This window comes from Chiroxiphia lanceolata, chromosome 5 (assembly GCF_009829145.1).
Source record: "Chiroxiphia lanceolata isolate bChiLan1 chromosome 5, bChiLan1.pri, whole genome shotgun sequence".
Taxonomy (NCBI): domain Eukaryota; kingdom Metazoa; phylum Chordata; class Aves; order Passeriformes; family Pipridae; genus Chiroxiphia; species Chiroxiphia lanceolata.
This window is the reverse complement of record NC_045641.1, coordinates 16,201,210-16,220,530: the sequence shown is the minus strand read 5'-3', so window position 1 is coordinate 16,220,530 and position 19,321 is coordinate 16,201,210. Positions and strand designations below refer to the sequence as shown.

At 37.5% G+C, this 19,321-nt stretch overlaps 1 protein-coding gene across 2 annotated transcripts in view; it reads right to left on the bottom strand.

Moving 5' to 3' along the window:
* Positions 1-19,321, bottom strand: part of TBC1D22A (TBC1 domain family member 22A) — a 159,375-nt gene that overhangs the window by 56,660 nt on the left and 83,394 nt on the right. For both annotated transcript variants that reach the window (XM_032688434.1, XM_032688435.1), the window contains exon 11: positions 15,998-16,125. In XM_032688434.1, the coding sequence (XP_032544325.1) occupies positions 15,998-16,125 (128 nt within the window). The remainder of the gene's footprint in view (positions 1-15,997; positions 16,126-19,321) is intronic.

Genomic DNA, 19,321 nt, shown 5'->3' with positions numbered 1-19,321 from the left:
GAATAATGCTTATTAAAGACAGTTCAGAGGGCAGCTGAAATCAGATTTAATTTGAAAAGCACTGTCCATTTCTGATGCCACATTAGGCATCACTTTAGAATCTCTTCATATTCACCTACATATTGCAGCATGTGTATCATTATTTCAGTTTCACACTATAATTAATTCCAACTAAGCACAGAACAGCCAAAATTTAGCACAGATTTATATACACTTTGAAATAGTTGGGAGGTTTTTGATCAGTCATTCTCAAACTACTGCTGGGAGAAAAGAAACTAAATTGGGATAACCACATGAATACTTACAAAGAAAAATGGCAAGAAAATGAAGGAACTGAATGATGGAAGATCTGAGTAATGATAGAAGAAAAAAATTACATATTCTATCTGATTTAAAGGGATTCATATTATTCCTATTAGACAAAAGTTCAAAACAAGAATAAGAATTGAGCTTTTTGAAATTCTGTGAGAGGAAAGTACAGCACAGATTGTCTGGAAAATGTAAGAGAAAAATATGTTAAACAAAAAAATCCTATGCTGTATCTACTACAAAAAGTTACAAAATAAGAGAAGCAAGAGCTTTATTCAGGAAAAGAGGAATTCTTGGTATCAGTAATTGTCATCAGCTATCTAGGGAGAACTGTCATACAGATGCTCTGAAATGCATATCTTAACTAAGGAAGACAGGTCAGAGGGAAAAAAAAGTAGATATGCAAATCATCAGCACAAGCTGACAGTGAAGTTGTAAGAAAGTCTCAGATCACCCATGAATAGGATGGAGAAGGAAAAGTGAAAAAGAACCAAGAACCCCTGTGAGACTGGAAGAAAGGGTAGAACTGCTCTCAAAATAGACAGTCAAGGACAATGCAAGTGGCAGAGTAAAGTAAAAAACTGTCATGTATCAGGAAAACAAGAAAGGCCAGAATATTAAAGAAGCAGTGATCATTACTAGGAGCTAAAGCTCTGGACAGACAAAAGAAGATAAGACTCTTAATATTTCATGTAGTTCTAATGAAGTTATGCATTCCAGAAACAAACAGTAATTATATCAATTTCATAATCTCTCTACAAGTACCTATGCCACTATAAAGAAGCTATTTTTACTGGATTTTACTGGACTTGTTGAAACGTAGCTTGTCCTTCGTCCCCCCTCCCTGCCCCTCCAAGGTTGTGTCTGAATTTAGGTATTATGTCTTATCCAATGACAAAGACTTAAAATTATCTTGAAAGCTTAACAGATTTTCTGTGCAGGTTGTGTTAGCTATGGATGCTTTCATAAACTCAAAACAAGGAACCAGAGGACTGTACAATGTTAGAACTTATTTACATTTGTTCAGGTTTTACAACAACAAGACATCAGAAAGAAAAGGAAAAAATCAAATGGAAGTCATGGTTTAGTTGTTAGCGTTCACCTCTTTGAACACCAATAACCAACTAACAGGAGGTTCAGAAAACAGAACTAAAGAGACTCCCATCTAAAATACTAAAGTAAACAACTTGAAACTGTAGTGTAGCCTTAATGCAGTAATTTAGTCTTCATAATGTAATGTAGTAAGGTAGTCTTAAGACATGTCAGTAAAGCTGATGAGAGGAAGGAGTAGCTCCATCCTACATTGCAGGGGTACCCTGCAAAGTTCCTATTGTGCTCAGCTCCTTCTCCTGGGAATTGTGACTTACACACTGACTCCACAGACCTGCTCACAACCTACTGGGGAGTCCCTGCATCCATGACACAAACAGGAGCAAAACCAGAATGCAATAGTATTGTGTACACTAACTCTCATGTTTAAAGAACAGTAGGGGCATAAGAAGAAAACCCATAATCAGTAAGCTCCAAGAAGTTTCAGATAAGAAAGCTTGTAATGCAGTGTCCCCCTTGTTTCTTTCTTTTTTTCTTTTTCTTTCTTTTTTTTTTTTAAGAGTACCTAAAGGCAGAAAAAATGAAACAAGCAAGTATAACTTACACTGAACATCCTACAAAGATAGTGGCAATTATTTTACTATATTGTATTAAATAATGCTTATAATACATCTGATTTTTTTTCAGTAGTGGTTAAGATCTAATAACAACAATCTGTTTTTAAAGTAATGAAGGAAGCTTACTCTCCTTTCCTTACTATTAGAGAAATCCATGTGTTTGTAAAAGCCATGCAGCTGAGAGCAGTCAGTAGCTTGGATGTGAGCTGCTTCATGCATCATCAAAGGTATTTTTTATCAACAGTGAACCAGTTTGCCATAAACAACTGCCCCAAAGACAAACTTACAGTTATCTACTACTACAGCCATTCTTTGGCTACAGAATTTTTATTGTGCACAGCTAAAATTAAGAAATCTCTTTGACTTTTGCATACTAATTTTAGATTACTGTATTGGCAGTTCATAATGAAATTTAATAACTGAAAATAAACAGCATATTACACAGACACTGGAGAGATATTCTTAAGATAAAACAGGAATAACTGAAGTAACACACGTTACAACATTTAGAATACTGTATGTAAAGAATGACCTACTTTTCAGAAGTACTGGTTTATGCAGATCTGTGTGACAAAGACTATAAAAGTAACAGAATTAAATTCCAATAGAGTCATATCTGGTAGTGATACTTTGGAAGATGGTCATTCAGAGGACTCAAGTCCTGAGAGAATATCTACTCAATCAGTAGAAAGCATGGAGTACCATTTTCAGAGAACAACCATACACTCAAGAGCAGTTGAAACAATAGACAAAGGAGATTGAAATCTGACACTAACCTAGCCTACTTCACTAAACATCTGGGATAACCATAAAGCACATCAACAAAGCAAAAGTGTACAAAGCTTTTTCAATGAGGTTTTAATATTTCTTTCTTATACTAAGTGTATTTCTCCCTTTATTGCCATTTTATTAACAAGGTACCCTGAATATAAAATCAATTAATCTAGAAAGTGACATCCTATTTGCATAAGGAGCACTAACAAAGGAGTTTCCTCATTGAAGAGCCATCAAAAAGCCTCTTTTTTTAGAGGTATAGGAAAATAAATTTATAAATAGATCAAATAATAAGTTTAATGAACATTTGGAGTAATTTACTTGTTATCTAATAGAAAGCCATTTAATGCCACATTGAACTCAATGAAATCACAGAATAGGTAAGGTTGGAAGGGACCACAGTGGGTCACCTGGTCCAACTGCTCTGCTCAAGGAGGGTCATCTGAGAGCACATGGCACAGGATTGCATCCAGAAGGTTCTTGAATATCTCCAGTGAGGGAGACTCCACAACCTCCCTGGGCAATCTGTTCCAGTGTGTGGTCACCCACATAGTAAAGAAGTTCTTCCTCAAGTTCAGGTAGAACTCCCTGCTCATCGGTTTCTGCCCATTACCTCTTGTCCTATTGCTTTGCAATACTGAGAAAAGCCTGGCTCCATCCACTTGGTACCTTCCCTTCCAATACTTGTAGACATTGATGAGGTCCCCTCTCAGTTGTCTCTTCTCAAGGCTGAACAGGCCCAGCTCCCTCAGCTTTTCTTCCTAAGAGAGATGCTCCAGACTCTTAATCATTTTCATAGCCCCCCACTGGACCCGCTCCAGGAGCTCCACGTGTCTTGTACTGAGAAGCCCAGAACTGGACACAGCACTCCAGGTGCAGCCTCACTAGGGCTGAGTAGATGGGCAGGATCACCTCCCTCAACCTGCTGGCAATGTTCTTCCTAATGCAGCCCAGGATACCATTGGCCTTCTTGGCCACAGGGACATTGGACACAGACAACTTGTTGTCCACCAGGACCCCCAGGTCCTGCTCCACAAAGCTGCTTTCCAGTAGGTCAGCCCCCAGCCTGTCCTGGTGCATAAATGTCTTGTATTTGAATGGTGCTGGGTAACACTTCACCTCTACACCAGCATTCTTGCTCTGACAATTAGCTGATTTGCCTATAACGTGAGGCAGTGGGGCCAAATTCTTTTGTTCGCATCTCCACATCAAGAGGAGATGTGGCTATGCAAAATCCTCTCCACGTATGCAGACTTCCTCCAGAATGGAAAAAAGAAATAAACCATGTACAAAGACAGCGTTATGAAAAATTTCCTAACAATGGAGTTCCATAGCTGCTTTAGGAAAAATAAGCGTAGGCTCATCACCTTCCATGTACTTAGGTGATTTCATTTATGCCACCACACAGTCATATAAGAAGACAGATCATTAAACTCATCTAGATGAAAATTTACCCAACAGAAAATTATATCATCTGAAAGCAACAGTGAAATTACTACAAAGATGGACAGTTCAGCATGCCAGGAAACCTCTGACAGCTCACTCATCAGAAAGACATTCACCTTTGCCATTCTAGATGATTCAGCACATTGTGGGGCAGGAAAGCATGAGATCAGTGTAAGGAAAGTTGTAGTAATGAACAACAGCATACGTGGAAGCAAAGGCAAAAAATGTGTTAATGATTGCTTCATTTAGATGTCTCAAGTACAAAATGAGGACAAACACATGCAAGAAACCCCTTTTTAAAAAGTGTGTTATATATTCTCAGTTCCTGACTTCCCAGTCTGCATAGGCAAAACAGAAGTGAAGCAGCTACTCTTAATACACACTCATTTAACTTATGTCTAACATAAATCACTTAAGTTGGAAAGGACCTCCCAAGATCCTAATAACCTGCTAAAGAAGAGTCACCTAGACAGGGTTGTCTACAACCATGTCCAGCTGGCATCTGAATATCTCCAAGGATGGAAATCCCATAAATTAGGCAACCTACGGCAGTGTTTGATGATCTTCACAGGACAAAAGTGTTTTGTTGTGTTCACATAGAATTCTATGTGTTTCAATTTGTGCCCACTGTTTCTTGTCCTGTCACCGGGCACTGCTGAGAACTTTTAAAAATACAAACATAATCCAGAGACTAAGGGAATACATGGGGAATAGAGATACTAATTTTAAAAATACCTTTGAAATTACAGAAAAGTGTTAGGAAAGTCTGATGTGTATCCAAAAGATGCACAAAATTAAAGAGCATATGGATGTGAGAAAGGTAATCTTCCTTTCTGTCTTCTTGTATAGCAACACAGTTCTCTTTCAGACTTCGGTCTTTAAGAACAATATCAATTTTAATAAAGCCTTACTCTAGAAACACCGACTACATTGAAGTAGCCAACGAGCAAAACACACTATTTTCTAGACTGTATCTAGCATTCTACTAGCATCCTATATTCATTCATCCAGACCCTGATCAGTAAAGCACTTGAGAGTACATGCTTAAATAACGAAATTCATGGGTTGCTCTATGGAAGTCAATGAGATCATTCACATTCTTTAAGCTAAGCATAAGAGAAGTACTTTCAACCCCTCTGCATTCACAATCAACTTCCATTTAATCACAGAAAAATTAACATCTATTTGAACAGCACGGGAAGCTACCCTTAAGAACTCGAACCTAGAAAAACCTACAGGCTTTCCTATGCATACCACTGAGTTTTGGTTTTGTATGGTTTTTGCATGTCTAAATACCTTCCTCCTAGGAGAGCATGGGTACACAACTTTTTCCTTCTTTCATTTTCCACACTGAATCTTTCCTGATGTCAATGAATGCTACTAAAGAAAACCAGACAAAAACTGGCAATACATGAACATATTTGGAATCCACACTTACTTACATCAAAACAGTTGATCTAGTGATAAAGAATGTCATGTCATTAAAAGCCCTGTAGAATATTATGAAAGGAATTTTAACTCACTTTTCACAGAAACTCAGAGAGCTTACATTTTGAGACAAAGACTTCTAAATTTAAGTGTCTACAAGCATGCTATGTACTTAAGCTACACAGGTAATAAAGACGCAGTGAGTATGTTCAATGCAGCCTAAAAAGGGATTCAGCTGACCAGCCACTCTAAACGATCAATCTCATAAATCACTCTAAATCTCTCTCTAGGCTCCTCTGAGTTTATTTATTAGGTGAAGCTAAGATACCTAACACAGCAATGAACACACACAAACTTACAGTAAGACACCTATGTTTCCGCATTTTTATCTCAAACTGAACCCCACCCTGGTAAGCCCCCAGATAGGAAGGCCAGAGACTAGGAATTTGAACTAGTCCTAGATATGTCAGACCTCTAAATACAGAAATTCCCATGGACTGGCAAGAAATATGCAAACCCATTCAAAGGCATGCATTTGTGCTAGATAACAATTTCAACTTTTATGGGGAGTCATACTTAAGCATCTCACAGAGGCAGCTACTGTCAGTTTTATAATTGCTAGTGTAAGTGCCAGTGCAACTGCAGATCACAGTTTGGAATCTGAATGGGAATACTGCTCTGTCCAGGAACGTGGTCCAGCGCAAAATCAGAACCCCCTTAGTCTGCTTTCACTGAGAATTTGGGAACCCTGTCTCTCCGTAAGAAACTACAAAATAAATAGGAACAACTAACAAACTAGACTTAGATGATCAACAAAAGAGTACAAATAGTACATACATATCGTTATAATTCTACAAATATCATTAGGCTTTTTTCTATTCTAGGAGAAAACCTCAGATTGATATTCATATATCAATGTGAATGAGTGTATTTTAGTGTCACACCGAAAAGCTGAATTATTCCTTAAGAAACTTGGGTTTTCTCCATTGTGCACATAATCCTTAGGTACGTTAAAGACCCTACGTAAAGTTATATATATATATATATATATATATATATATATATATATACACAGTTAAAAGATAAAGCAGTGTGGTTCTTTTTTGGACTAACACTCTTACTTACCTGCTTTGAGTTTTCCATTATTCCAGATTGCAGTTAGCACAGAATAAACAATAAGAGGTCATTGACTTCAGTGCTATACCACTGAAATATAATTGCCTGCCACAATAAATTCCTAATGAGCACAACTCTTGCCATTGGAAGGTTGCCCAGGCAACAAAAGTTATCTCGGAAGGTAACTATCCATGTGGTAGAAGGTGATGACAGTGAGTTTCCTGACAAAGATTTTACGCATATAAAAACTTTTCAATTGCTCAAGTTGAATGGAAGCTTTTTGTAGCAGAAGTGTATTGACACAAGAAAAAATACTTGCTGAATACAAAAGGATCAAGAATCTTCCAAAGGAATGCAGAATTAGACTAAGGATGCTATATTAAAACAAGATCATGTTTAGATTGCCAGTCTTGCAATCTTTTCACAACTTCCTATTGTTTCAAATAACTAAATTTGATTCAAATCATACTTTTACATTTACTTCTAAAGAGAACAATACGAAAAGGTGTTCCTGAATTACAATGAAAGAAGGCTCAGTAGACAGTAGGATGGTGAATTCCAGCTCCCAGGAAGGAAGCTAAAAAAAATTCCCAAGAGAAAACAAGAGGTGGCAGAATCAAAGGGTGAGGTATGACCTGAGTACAGGCTCCAGAGGATGCTGTTGCTTTTTAATTCAGGAGTTGGTTTCTCTTACAGCATATGGCAGGTGGACAAGAAGTGTCACTACCAAGCGATACAGTATTTTTAACTTTATTTCCTAAGAAAATCAAACTTTTATGTTCACATTTTACATCTGTCAGAAAAGGTTACATCCCACTATGTCTGCCTCCTCTACTCCCCCACATTTAACCTACCGGCCAGTTTCAGTCAAAATGACAAATGCCTAGAAATCTGAAAGACATGATCCTACCCACGTGTTAGTAATTGGATATTAAATATTCAGATATCCAGACACTTCTAACAAGGTCACTAAGCAAGATTCTAAAAGCAAGTTATTGTCAAACAAGAGAGAAAGTGTCCATGAATTAAAAGGACAAAATTAACAGAATAGGATCCATGTTGCTCACTAGAATACCAGGTGGTCTTGAAAAAGATTAGTTTGGTAGAGACGCAAAATTATTCAGGATAGCTTTTACTGGTAAAAAATAAAGTTGGCTGCAAAAAAGTTACAGAAAGCTGTTGTGTCACTGAACCATGAAATGGCAAATGAAATTCAGTCTGGATATACACGTAGAGGTAAAAACACTGATAGACATATAATAAATTTTGCAACTAGCAGAAGATGGGAGGGTATATACCTTCCACATTCTTCTGTTCTCACTCTAAATGCTTGTTTTTGTCCACTTAACCTAACCCAGTTCAAGGATCTTTATGGTCCAAACCATGCTTTCTATTAAAAAAAAATAAAAAAAACAGACCACTGGAACAGTGAGAGCTCTTAGGTTCTCTATATTCCTGGTCATGGAAAATTAAATCTGCTTTCAGTAGATGTATTTTGAGTCTCTTGTCTCAGATGGCTTAAGGCTTTGATTGAGACCAGAGTAGTAATAATGTCTTTCTTTTATAGATTCTACAGTGTCTGTTGAGAAATGCACTCCAATTCCAACTTTAATTGATTTTTTTTTTAAATGAGTACTAAACACAAGACAACTACTGGAAAACAGATTTAAATCATCCTCATGTTCAAGGAATGAAAATTTCTGACTGAGTCTATATAAAAAAATAGAAACAGGGGAAAGAAACTATAACTGCATTTTTGCACACTTCTTAAATTCCAATGACTCATGACCAGACAAAAATCATTATTCTGTATAATATTTTTCCCCCTCTTTATCTCTTTCTTTTCCTTTGTTTGTTTGGGGTGGGGGAAGGGGGAGCAAGAGGTAGTGGTGTTAATTTCTGTAACCAAAATTTTATTTTAATAATTCCCTAGAGTTGCACATCTACTTTTCCATCTGGATAAAGAGGAAACCCTTGCTTCTGCAGTTTTTTATAAGCTTCAATAAGATTTATGGGTTCTCAGCACTTCTGGAAGATAGTACCAATATTCTTTATTGAAATATATTATTTAAAAAATATTATATATTAAAATATAAAATTATATTTTAAACAAAATCCACTTGATCAAAAGCTAGTAATGAGCTACATAAATGATACCAACAAATAAATGAGAAACAAGTATGTCTGTTACCATATTGGCCAGTAGAGTATATGAGGTCCAACATGAGTTTCATGACAATAAAAATGAATACCAAGTCAGAAAGAGGAAAAATACACTTCAGTCCTCCTTGAAGAAGGAAAGAATATAAATGGCTGGTCAATTACATGTGATAATACTTGTTCTAACTGAGAAAAAAAAATGAATAATGTTTATCTTGGACAAACAAAGCATCAGTCTCCTGGATTAAGAAGAAATAATAAATTTCAAGGAGAAAAAAAAAATTTTCTGAACTCATCTGCAGGAGTTCAGGAGGAAAGATATAAGCCAGCAGGCTCCACCAGCAATGGGTGCTCCCCATTGAAGTGTGCCTAATGTATGCAACCTGAGAAATGTACTATCTACCAAAAAAGAAACTCTTCCTAGGAAAGATGGCAAATAAGGACAAACAATCATTCTGATCTAACACTAGGGCTGCAATCATAGCTGTTCTCTCTCATCTTCTCTCCCTTGCACTGGCTGTGGTACTCAGCAGCCTCCTCACTTTGCTAATCTGAAGAAAAGCTCCCCCACAAAGATCTGAGGGGAACAGAAACTAGGAGAAAAACCTATTTCAGCAGTGAGACAGTAAATCAACTCACCAGTACTGTCAAATTCTGCCAGTGTTATTATTTGCTTTTTCCTATACCTTTTCTAAATCTGTGTAACTGTTTTGCATTTTACATGGTACAATTATATAAATATGCTTTAATTGGCACTTATTTTACATGGTAAGCCTTAAGGTGTCTTGGTAACATTTAAGTTTTCCTCACACAAGAACAAGACAAAGCTGCAAAGCAGGACAGCAGGGCCCTGTAAACAGTACCTATCCCATTGCCTGGTTTTGTGTATCCAGTGAGTCTGAGTGTGTGACTCATGGCAGCTATATCAGCCTACTTACTGGTGAGCTGGCAATACAGTAGTCAGCTAAACAGTACTAAACAAAAAGACTTCATGGCAGGTGAAAATGCTGTAAATTTTAACTCTAAACAGCCACACAGCATATGATACCACATATTTAATACAGATAGTTGCTACTTTTTTTCATTTTTCATGGTTTTGTTTTTTTTTTTCTCAGTAATTTTTTAGCCATGGAACCTGTGTCAGTGCCTCTTCTGAAAATTTAGTACTACTGATAGAGTGAGTTACACAGAGAAATCACTGCACGGAGGACAGCACAAACAGGTAATTTATGCAAGAACATCAGATCAGAAGGAAAACACTTTAATGAAAAAATACATGCACTTCATTCTACAGGAAAAGTAAATAAAATGAAGTACTTATATGCCTATGAAAATGCTTATCCTATTGAAAACACCAGTCAGCATAACACCATGTTATCTTGTATCAGGATGATTTGATGGCATTGTTAGAGACTTCCTTCCAGCTGCAAACTGTCTACAAATCAAATGTAGTTTTGAACTCAATATTAAAGCAGTTTAAAAATGCTGATAGTTAAAACTGAACACTGTTCTGCTCTAAGTATTGGTATACAACCACTGACATTCAAGTGCTGTAGTGCCATTTCCAGTCAAAAATGAAAAGCTCAGAATGGATGCCACCACTGTAATGGCATTGCTTTCTCCCCCCCAACACAGGAGTACATAGCTACATAAACACAGTGGATCTCAAAAGTGCCTGAAGGGCAACACACATTTTAAGAAATAAAGAAAAATGAAAACTTGATGCAAACGTCAATAAAATGTCTTAGTCTGAAGCAAGGATACTTTTAAGGCCTTGATGGCCAACATTTAAAATATTTATTTAGAGTAGGACAGCGCAGATGCTGAGCATTGAGACATCTCCACCTTTTCTAATCCAGTATGTTGAATCTTAAGTTACAAGCTCACAGAAGTCAGTCTCATATAGCAAAGTAATCTTTAAAATAGTGTCAAAACACCCTTCTGGCAAGGAACAAATATAAAACTAACTTGCATTTTCTAAGTCCATAGAAATATGTTAAACACTTATATCTCATGAATAATTCAGCTGTCATGCTACTTCATTTTACCAATCCTATGACAAAAAGGATGATAAAATATAAGATAAAAAGGCAAGATATAATAAAAGATAAAACTGAGGTCCTATGTTACACTATTTTGTTTTGTGGAATCTTTCACACTTGACAAAGTCTATGAACATTCGTATTAATCAGTTCTACATATTTAAAATTTGAGTGTCTTGGCTGTAACTTGACAAGGAATTTCTGGTTTGAAAGAATTTACAAGGTATTTGCTGTATTTATCTTAAACAAAAAAAAAAAAAAAAACAAAACAAAGCAAAAACCGCAAAACAAAACAAGCCTAAATCAAGCAAAAAAGTGAGATTATTCACTTCCATAAAAATTCAGGTCAGGTTAAAGAATAAACCAAACTAAATATTTATGACTAAGAAATTCTCTCCACATATCCTTTTTAAGTAAGATGCATAATGTCTTTACTTTTTACACAGTTGTGCTACAGAAGACAGTGATGTATTTTAGTAGATTTCATAGATACAGTTATAGAATAACAGAACATTCACTGAAGTGAGAATTGGAAACCTTTCCAAATTTCTCTTCCCCTAAACTCTAACTAGCTTAACTACAAGTATTCTGGATTTACTTCACAGAGCCTAAAAAACTATTGATGAATCCTAAATTAAACTAGATAGAGAATATGACACTAGCCAGAGTACTTTTGTTACTATACATTCGAAGACAGAGGAGGACATCATGTAAGTGTCCAGTTCTATTCTGAACAAAGTTAATGGAAGAACAGTAACAAATTTTGAGAGACTGAATGCAGTTCTAACACCTCCAGCCAACAGCAGTTATCTGTCACACTAGGAAATACACAACAACAGTCTATTAAGTGTACTGTTATTCCCCTGAATACCCTGTTGCAGCTCATGAGAACTAGGGCCTGCTGTGAGAATGACCAATCTAGAATTTAAGGTGGAAACAGCATAATATATATCTTTCCACTGCTAATAGAGGAAAATGGGCAGCTCAGCGAGACAAGCATGGTTTCAGCTTTGATGGAGAGAGAGGAAGACAAAAGAGAAAAAAAATTTATTTTCTGTGAAAACATCAGCAGCAGGACCCTTTCTTTTAAGAGAGGCCACTGTTCTCTAATCATCGGATTTCTGCAGGAAATGGGGGAGCCAGAATGCACTCCCAGTGCACACATGAAGGGATCTGACAGTTCCACCCACCTTCCCATTTCTTTCATGAGGGAACCTGACTGTCACACCTAACCTAACCCTCCTCTGGCACCGTTCCTATGCTGTTCCCAAATCATGTCACACACTGGGACTAGAGATGACTGTAAGCAGTGCCTTGCTAAATGCCCCATCCCTTTCCAAGAGCCACAAGATAGGTAGATGTAGTGGGTTGACCCACTAAAGCTGCTCTCTCACTCTCCCTCTGCAACTAGACAGAGGAGAGGAAAAAAAAAACAAACAGCTAAGGATTCATGAGTAGAGATAAGAGCTGGGAGAGGTCAGCGACTGATTACCTTCACGGGCAAAACAGACTCAAAGTGGGGATAGTACTTATATTTATTACTAACAGGATAAGAGTCAAAGAGTGAGAAATAAAACAGTCTGAAAAACACCTTCTCCCCACCCCTCCTTCCTTCCATGTTCTCCCTTCTCCCCCCAGCGGTGCAGGGGGACAGGAAATGGGGGTTGCGGTCAGTTGTTGTTTCTGCTGCTGCTCAGGGAGAGGAGTCCTTCCCCTGCTCCCGGGGGGTCCCTCCCATGGGATACAGTCTTTGATGGACCTCTCTAGCGTGAGTCTATCCCTCAGGCAGCAGTTCTTCCCAAACTGCTGTCCCGTGGGTCACTCCTCCATGGGGTGCAGTGCTTCATGAATGAGCTGTACCGATGTGGGTCCCCCACAGGGGCCACAAGTCCTACCCGGGAAAAACCTGCTCCAGTGTGGGCTTCCCTCTCCACAGGCCGCAGGTCTCCAGCAGGACCCTGCTCCATCTTGGGCCTCCTACGGGGTCACAGATTCTTTCATGCATCCACCTGCTCCAGCATGGGCTCCTCCATGGGATGCAGGTGGGTCTCTGCACCCCGACGGTCCCCCATGGGCTGCAGGGGCACAGCTGCTCCACCATGGTCTGCACCATGGGCTGCAGGAGCCACAGCTCCGGTGCCTGGAGCACCTCCTGCCCCTCCTTCTGCACTGACCTTGGTGTCTACGTTGTTATTCCCATGTTCTCACTCCACTCTTCCCTGGCTGGAATTTCTTCTGCGCAACAATCTTTTGTTCTTAAATATGTTATCCCAGAGTCTTTACTATTACTCCTAATTGGCTCGGCCTTGGTCAGCAGCAGCTGGCATTGGCTCCACGGGACAGGGGAAGCTTCTAGCAGAAGCCACCCCTGTAGCCCATCCCCACTAACAAAACCCAGCCACAAAAACCCACTACAGTAGAGTCTGAGCAAAAGCCCTCACATCAACAGTGCAGGGATGCCTGTAGTCCCTGCTGTGGCTGATGTTACATTGCAACATGACTAGTTCACCTCTCTGAGCTTATACTGCAGCTAAAGGTATTTCTGTTTACAATGATTGAAGAATATCAGGGAGTAAAAGTCAGTACATGCACATACTGAGTAGGCACTGAAAGAGCGGATGGCAAAAATGTGTAAATCTAAGCAGAACCACCATGTCTCCTTACTTTAGTGCTTTGGGACACAACGTAGCAAAAGCAAGCCTGATAACAGGATCGTCAGCCTTTGAGTACAGTGAGACAAGCAGTTCAGCATCTATCCAGGCCCTTACAATTATTAGTACGACTGTTTCTCCCATCAGTATCTGGAAAGTGATTTTTTTTTTTTTTTTAAATAAGATCCCCTATTAGATTTCTTGCCTTTACTCATTTTACATCGCTCTTTCAAATCCAACAACACAGGTTCACCCATAGCTAGACCCTCTGAAAAACTTCTTTAAAATATATCTTTAAACAACATTTTGGCCTATATTAGGCTTTACAGTTAAGAATACGAATCAGATGATACAATCAACTGAACAAATTCCATCTCTAAAGAGTTTTGCATTCAGAAAGCAGCACTGCTGATACAGTTGCAAATTATTAAGTAAGAAATCACATGCAGTAGAATGGCTTAGTGACAAATTATTTGTGTAAAAATCTATAATGCTTAACACTTCAGCAAAAACTTTTCCCAAATTTTACTTGCTCTTTCTTGCAGGTTAACTACATTTATTATCCATATTATCAGGGTGATAAGATCCACATTACAGGTTGGTAATAATTTTAGTATCAGCACAACTGAAACCTAATTAGCAATTTGAAGAATTGCTTGAGATAGTTCAGAAAAAAGGTTGGTAATAGAGGTATTGACATTAAGATATTCTTAGTGGTTTTAAATACACTATTAGACAAGAAATGCATACACTACAGTCTACTAAATAATTAAACCTAGAAAACAGCACAGATCTGCTGCACCTGCTGAGTCAAAACAGAATTATTCCTTAAGCTTGTTTAATATACAAAAATAGTCCCACTCTAGGTGTAAGAATTCCATTTAGATATTTAGGTATAAGAAACCTTCATTTAAAAGATACACTTGGAAATCCCATGTAAATATTTAAGTATTAACCTTTTAAATACTCCAGAGAACTACTGCCATATAGCAGAATTTGTTAAAAGTCATAATTAAATCATCAGAAACACTTGTTCTTGACAAAGATCCCATTGAAGTGTACCTTGAGAGGTGCCTATAGACCAGCAATGAGAAAGGGTTCCCTTCAGCATGGCAATAGTTTGCAAAATTAGCCACAGACTTGGTTTTCAAAGGAAGTTTCTCAAGGTTATCATAGAATCATAACTCACAGATAAGCTCAAAGTGAAGCTTTGGCAAAAACATCGTTTTCTGGGGCACTTATGGCTGGTTAGCTGGATTAAGGAAGTGCTCTCACATGATTTTAACACATAGAGAAAGCTAATGATCAAGTATTAAGTTATAGCATGTAAAAAACCTTCAAGACTCAGAAATAGTCCAGCAATAGTGACAAAATTATTCAAAAGGAGATAAATTAGCTACATTAGAAACATTTAAATAGTTCGATCTTTCAATTTATCAGAAAAGTCTTATACAGAATAAATATTTTCCAGTGGAATAAAATGCCAGGTAATAACAGATATTACAGTGAATAACAGATACTATAATGAGACAAAGGAAGCAAAAGGACCCCAGATGGAAGCAACAGCCATTAAAGTGTATGAAACTAACTGGACATTACTACATAATGAGCAGATATAAAGATACTGATATTTAAAGATGTTACATCTCTTTATGAGACAAATTATGAGTTAGCCTCATGTTTATTAACTAATTCAGTTGAAAATTCTTATGGAATTTAAAATCTTTTTACTTTTTTCTTGTTTTTTTCCCATTAACTTCAACAACAAAGTTGGTAGATAAGGATATATAGTTTAAACACATAGTTAGAAATTGCAACCAGAAGCTACTGGAACATGGAGTAATAGAACTAAGAACAGATAAACAGTTTTTCTCCCATATCAACTCTTTCTCTTGACAGGTAGGAAAGAAATTATTGAGGAAAAATAATTACTGCAACCAGAGGTCAGTAACATAAAGAATTTTGTCTGGACAAACAATAAGACAGAAGACATGACAATGGGATGGATGCTGCAAACTGAAGACTGAAAGCTAGTATTGGATTGAGTAGTTAAACAGATGGGCAATAGGAAGCCTGGCACTCACAGTCGATGGAGGGCATTGATTAAGCACAATTCAATGTTTTGCTTCTCTGAAGAGACAAAAGGGAATATTGACATTAACTCTGAATGAGTGTTCATTTTAGTACTATAAACTATCATGACATCAAGTGCTTGGTTTTGAAGGGCAAGAAGACTGAAGACATCAAATGTTTCTCAGTAGTACTGATCATTAAAGGCTTTTTCTCTTATTGTGATGATTTTCAGATGACATTATAGCAAAAGGTTCAAGAAAAACCACTCACAAAGACACTGGGATGTCCAAAACACATTACCAGAGTTATGGAGGTTTAAAAAAGTACTTACTTGGTAAGTGTCCCATAACCTGATGGTACACCGCAAAGGAACTTCTCTCATCAGCAAGTTATTCATCCAACGGAAAGCAAATTGCAAGTATTTCACCTCATGCTGATCCAAGTGCCTATGAACTTGTTCTGAAGACAGAATAAACAGGTATTTTACTGCAACTTTTCTGAAGTCTTAAGTATTAAATGCACTGTCTAAAACAATAAATACTCCTCCAACCTCAAGGAAATAAAATGTGGTGGTGCATGTAAATTCTTACAACTGAATGAAAATACCCAAAATATAAACTAGTTAACCATTACAATGGATTGATTTTTCTGCCTCTAGATGTCTGGTCTGAATTACGCTATCTTAAGAAAACATTGTCAGAGCTTACAATATATCCCAAAAATATATTATGTGAAGTGATTAGGTACATATATCTTCATTACTTTCTTAGGCTACAAATTATTTGAGGCAAGACTACAAAAGACAAGGTGGCCTCCTAAAATAATGGCCTCCAAAAATAAAGTGTTGGTAATAAAAAGACAATATTAAATTAAGAAGTCAAAGAAATATAAGGAAAGAACATATAAAGGTTGCATTCAGTTGAGATCAAAAAAAAAAAAAGTGAGATTAATGTGTAGGAAATATAGTGAGAAACCAATTTGTAGCTTAAATAATTTCTTAGTATAACAAATAAATGCAAATAAAGCCAGTACAAATCAATGGTTTCTAAAACAGTACCTATACCCACTGTGTTTATTGTAGCACATTTACTATTTGAAAGCTGTGATAATCACTTGCATGGGTTATTGCTAGAGCTAATAGAACTAATCTACTACATGGTTTGTCTATATTTAGCAGAATTTTCTTCAAAAAGGATCATAGACATTCTTTTAACAGGTTTTAGTTAACAAGCTCAAGTATGACACTGGCATGGTCATACTTACATGGTGTAAATGACAAATACTGCGGAAATGCTAATGTCTTGTTTTGGACAAATTTATGACAAGAAGTCTTTGTTAATGCCTAAATAAGACATTCCTACTGTCTTTCTGTATACAAATACATTCTTGGGAGATTTTTTCTACCCAGATCATCCTTCATCCTCATTCAAAAAGGTGTATTATCAGCTAAAACAATAAGCAAATGCTCATCTTCCAAATTTCACATTTCCCAGAAAGATCTAAAAAGGCACTAAAATACTAAATGAATTTAAAAGATAATTTTTTTTTATTTTTTATGGTAGAGTATGGTAGCACTATTACAGGAAACACTACCTAAAAATTAAGGTAACAGAAGTGATAGCAAATTATAATATAGACTGAAGCTGTTCAATGTTTTTTTTCCCCTCAAGATGCATTTTGTGGCTATATGAAAGTGTCAGCCACATATATAGTTGTTTCAATGTGGAAACAAGAAGTAAAAATCTTCTAGATTTTGAAAACAACCAACAATTAGGTTTTTTAAAAAATAAGACATCACAACATATTACTCCAAAGGTCCATTTAACACAATATCCCATCTTCACTCATAATTGAAAACAAATATCCATGAAAATGTATAAAGCACTGGTATTTCTCCATGGCATGTGTCAGCCTCCATCTATCTGTGGCTAAAGCACTTCCCAGCAGACCTGGTACCTATGTTGCTGAAGGCAGTCCCTTCCATCACATAAATATAGACAAATATATAAAACTATATGCATACCTCAGAAACATCTGTTACCTCTCCTGGGAACTTTTTTTTTTCATAGTTATATATAAAAATATGTGAATCTTTAAATTATTCATTTCATTTCCATGTATAACACTAACCGACTAATTAGATGCTTCTGCTGCACAAGAGACTGAACTTCTGCTATGGGATGTGAAATGGTAGGGAATGATGGTGGAGGAGTAATGATCTTGTGCTCTTCTAAGTGATCTCATCAAGTCCCTCTCCTTCTCTGTCATTACGTGTACAGGAAAAGTACTACAGCTTTATCACTGTATATTGTGCCTTCATATTGTCAATATTTCTAAAATTAAATGAGAACTTTGTGATGGATTTTCCACTACCCATAACAGCCTCAGTCTTCCAGCCTCAAGGTCTTGTGACTAATCTTCTTCCTTTCTCTACAAACCTAATAGCCTCCCATCACCTTTACATCCTTCTTTCCCAGGATTTCTGCAAAAGTCATCAGCTGCCCCAGCCGGCAGAGAGACAAAAGCCAATACCAAGGATTTTTCTCAGCTCTCACAGTGCAAGTGCAACAAGCATCAAGCCAGCACTCCAAATATGACAGTGAACTGTGGGGCTTGCTCTGTAGCCCTTCCTCAGCAGCAATCTGGGTCACACTTTTTTTGGTTGGTTTTTGGTTGGTTGGTTGGTTGGTTTGTTTTTCAAATAAGCAACAAAAGAGCTTTACAAAAGTCTTGTAATTCTGCACAGTGGAGACGTTTCTCCTTTTGGAAAATGATGATGAAGGAAGTACTCAAACTTGAAAAGTTATTAGAAAGAGAAGACCAAATGTGATAACCATATATATTCTGCAACCTTAGAGAAATAGGTTTAAAAATTAAGCAAGGCAGTTTATGTGTAGAAGTCCACATTTTGAAGACAGTAGAAGCTTCAGAAGCCTCTGTATTTTCATTTTCCACACAAAGGCTTGCATGCCTCTAACTTCTAAACAGTTACAAAAGTTCAGTTGGAAGGGACCTACAATGATCACCCAGTCCAAGTGCCTGACCACTTCAGGGCTACCCAAAAGTTAAAACATTTTGTTAATGGCATTGTTGAAAGGCTTCTTAAACACTGACAGGCTTGAGGCATAGATCACATCTCTAGGAAGCCTGTTCTAGCATTTGACCACCCTCTCGTTAAATAAATGCTTCCTAATGTTGAGTCTGAATCTCCCCTGGTGCAGTTTTGAATGATTCCCACGCCTTCTCTCACTGGATCCCAAGGAGAAGAGCTCAGCACCTCCTCTCCATTTCCCCCGCTCAGGAAGCTATAGAGGAAAGTAAGATCACCTTTCAGCCTCCTCTTCTCCAAACTAGACAAGACCAAAGCACTCAGCTGCTCCTCACAGGACATGCCTTCCAGCCCTATCACCAGATTTCTTGCCCTTCTCTGGATACATTCAAGAATTTTCACATCTGTCTTAAATTGTGGGGCCCAGAACTGCACACAGTGCTCAAGGTGACACTGCACCAACACTGAATATCGTGGGATAATTAATCCTTTTGACCAGCTGGTGATGCTGTGTTTGATGCACCCCTCATGGGGTTTGCCCTCATGGCTGCCAGGGCACACTGCTGGTTCCTATTGAGCTGCTGCCAACCAGAACTCCAGATCCCT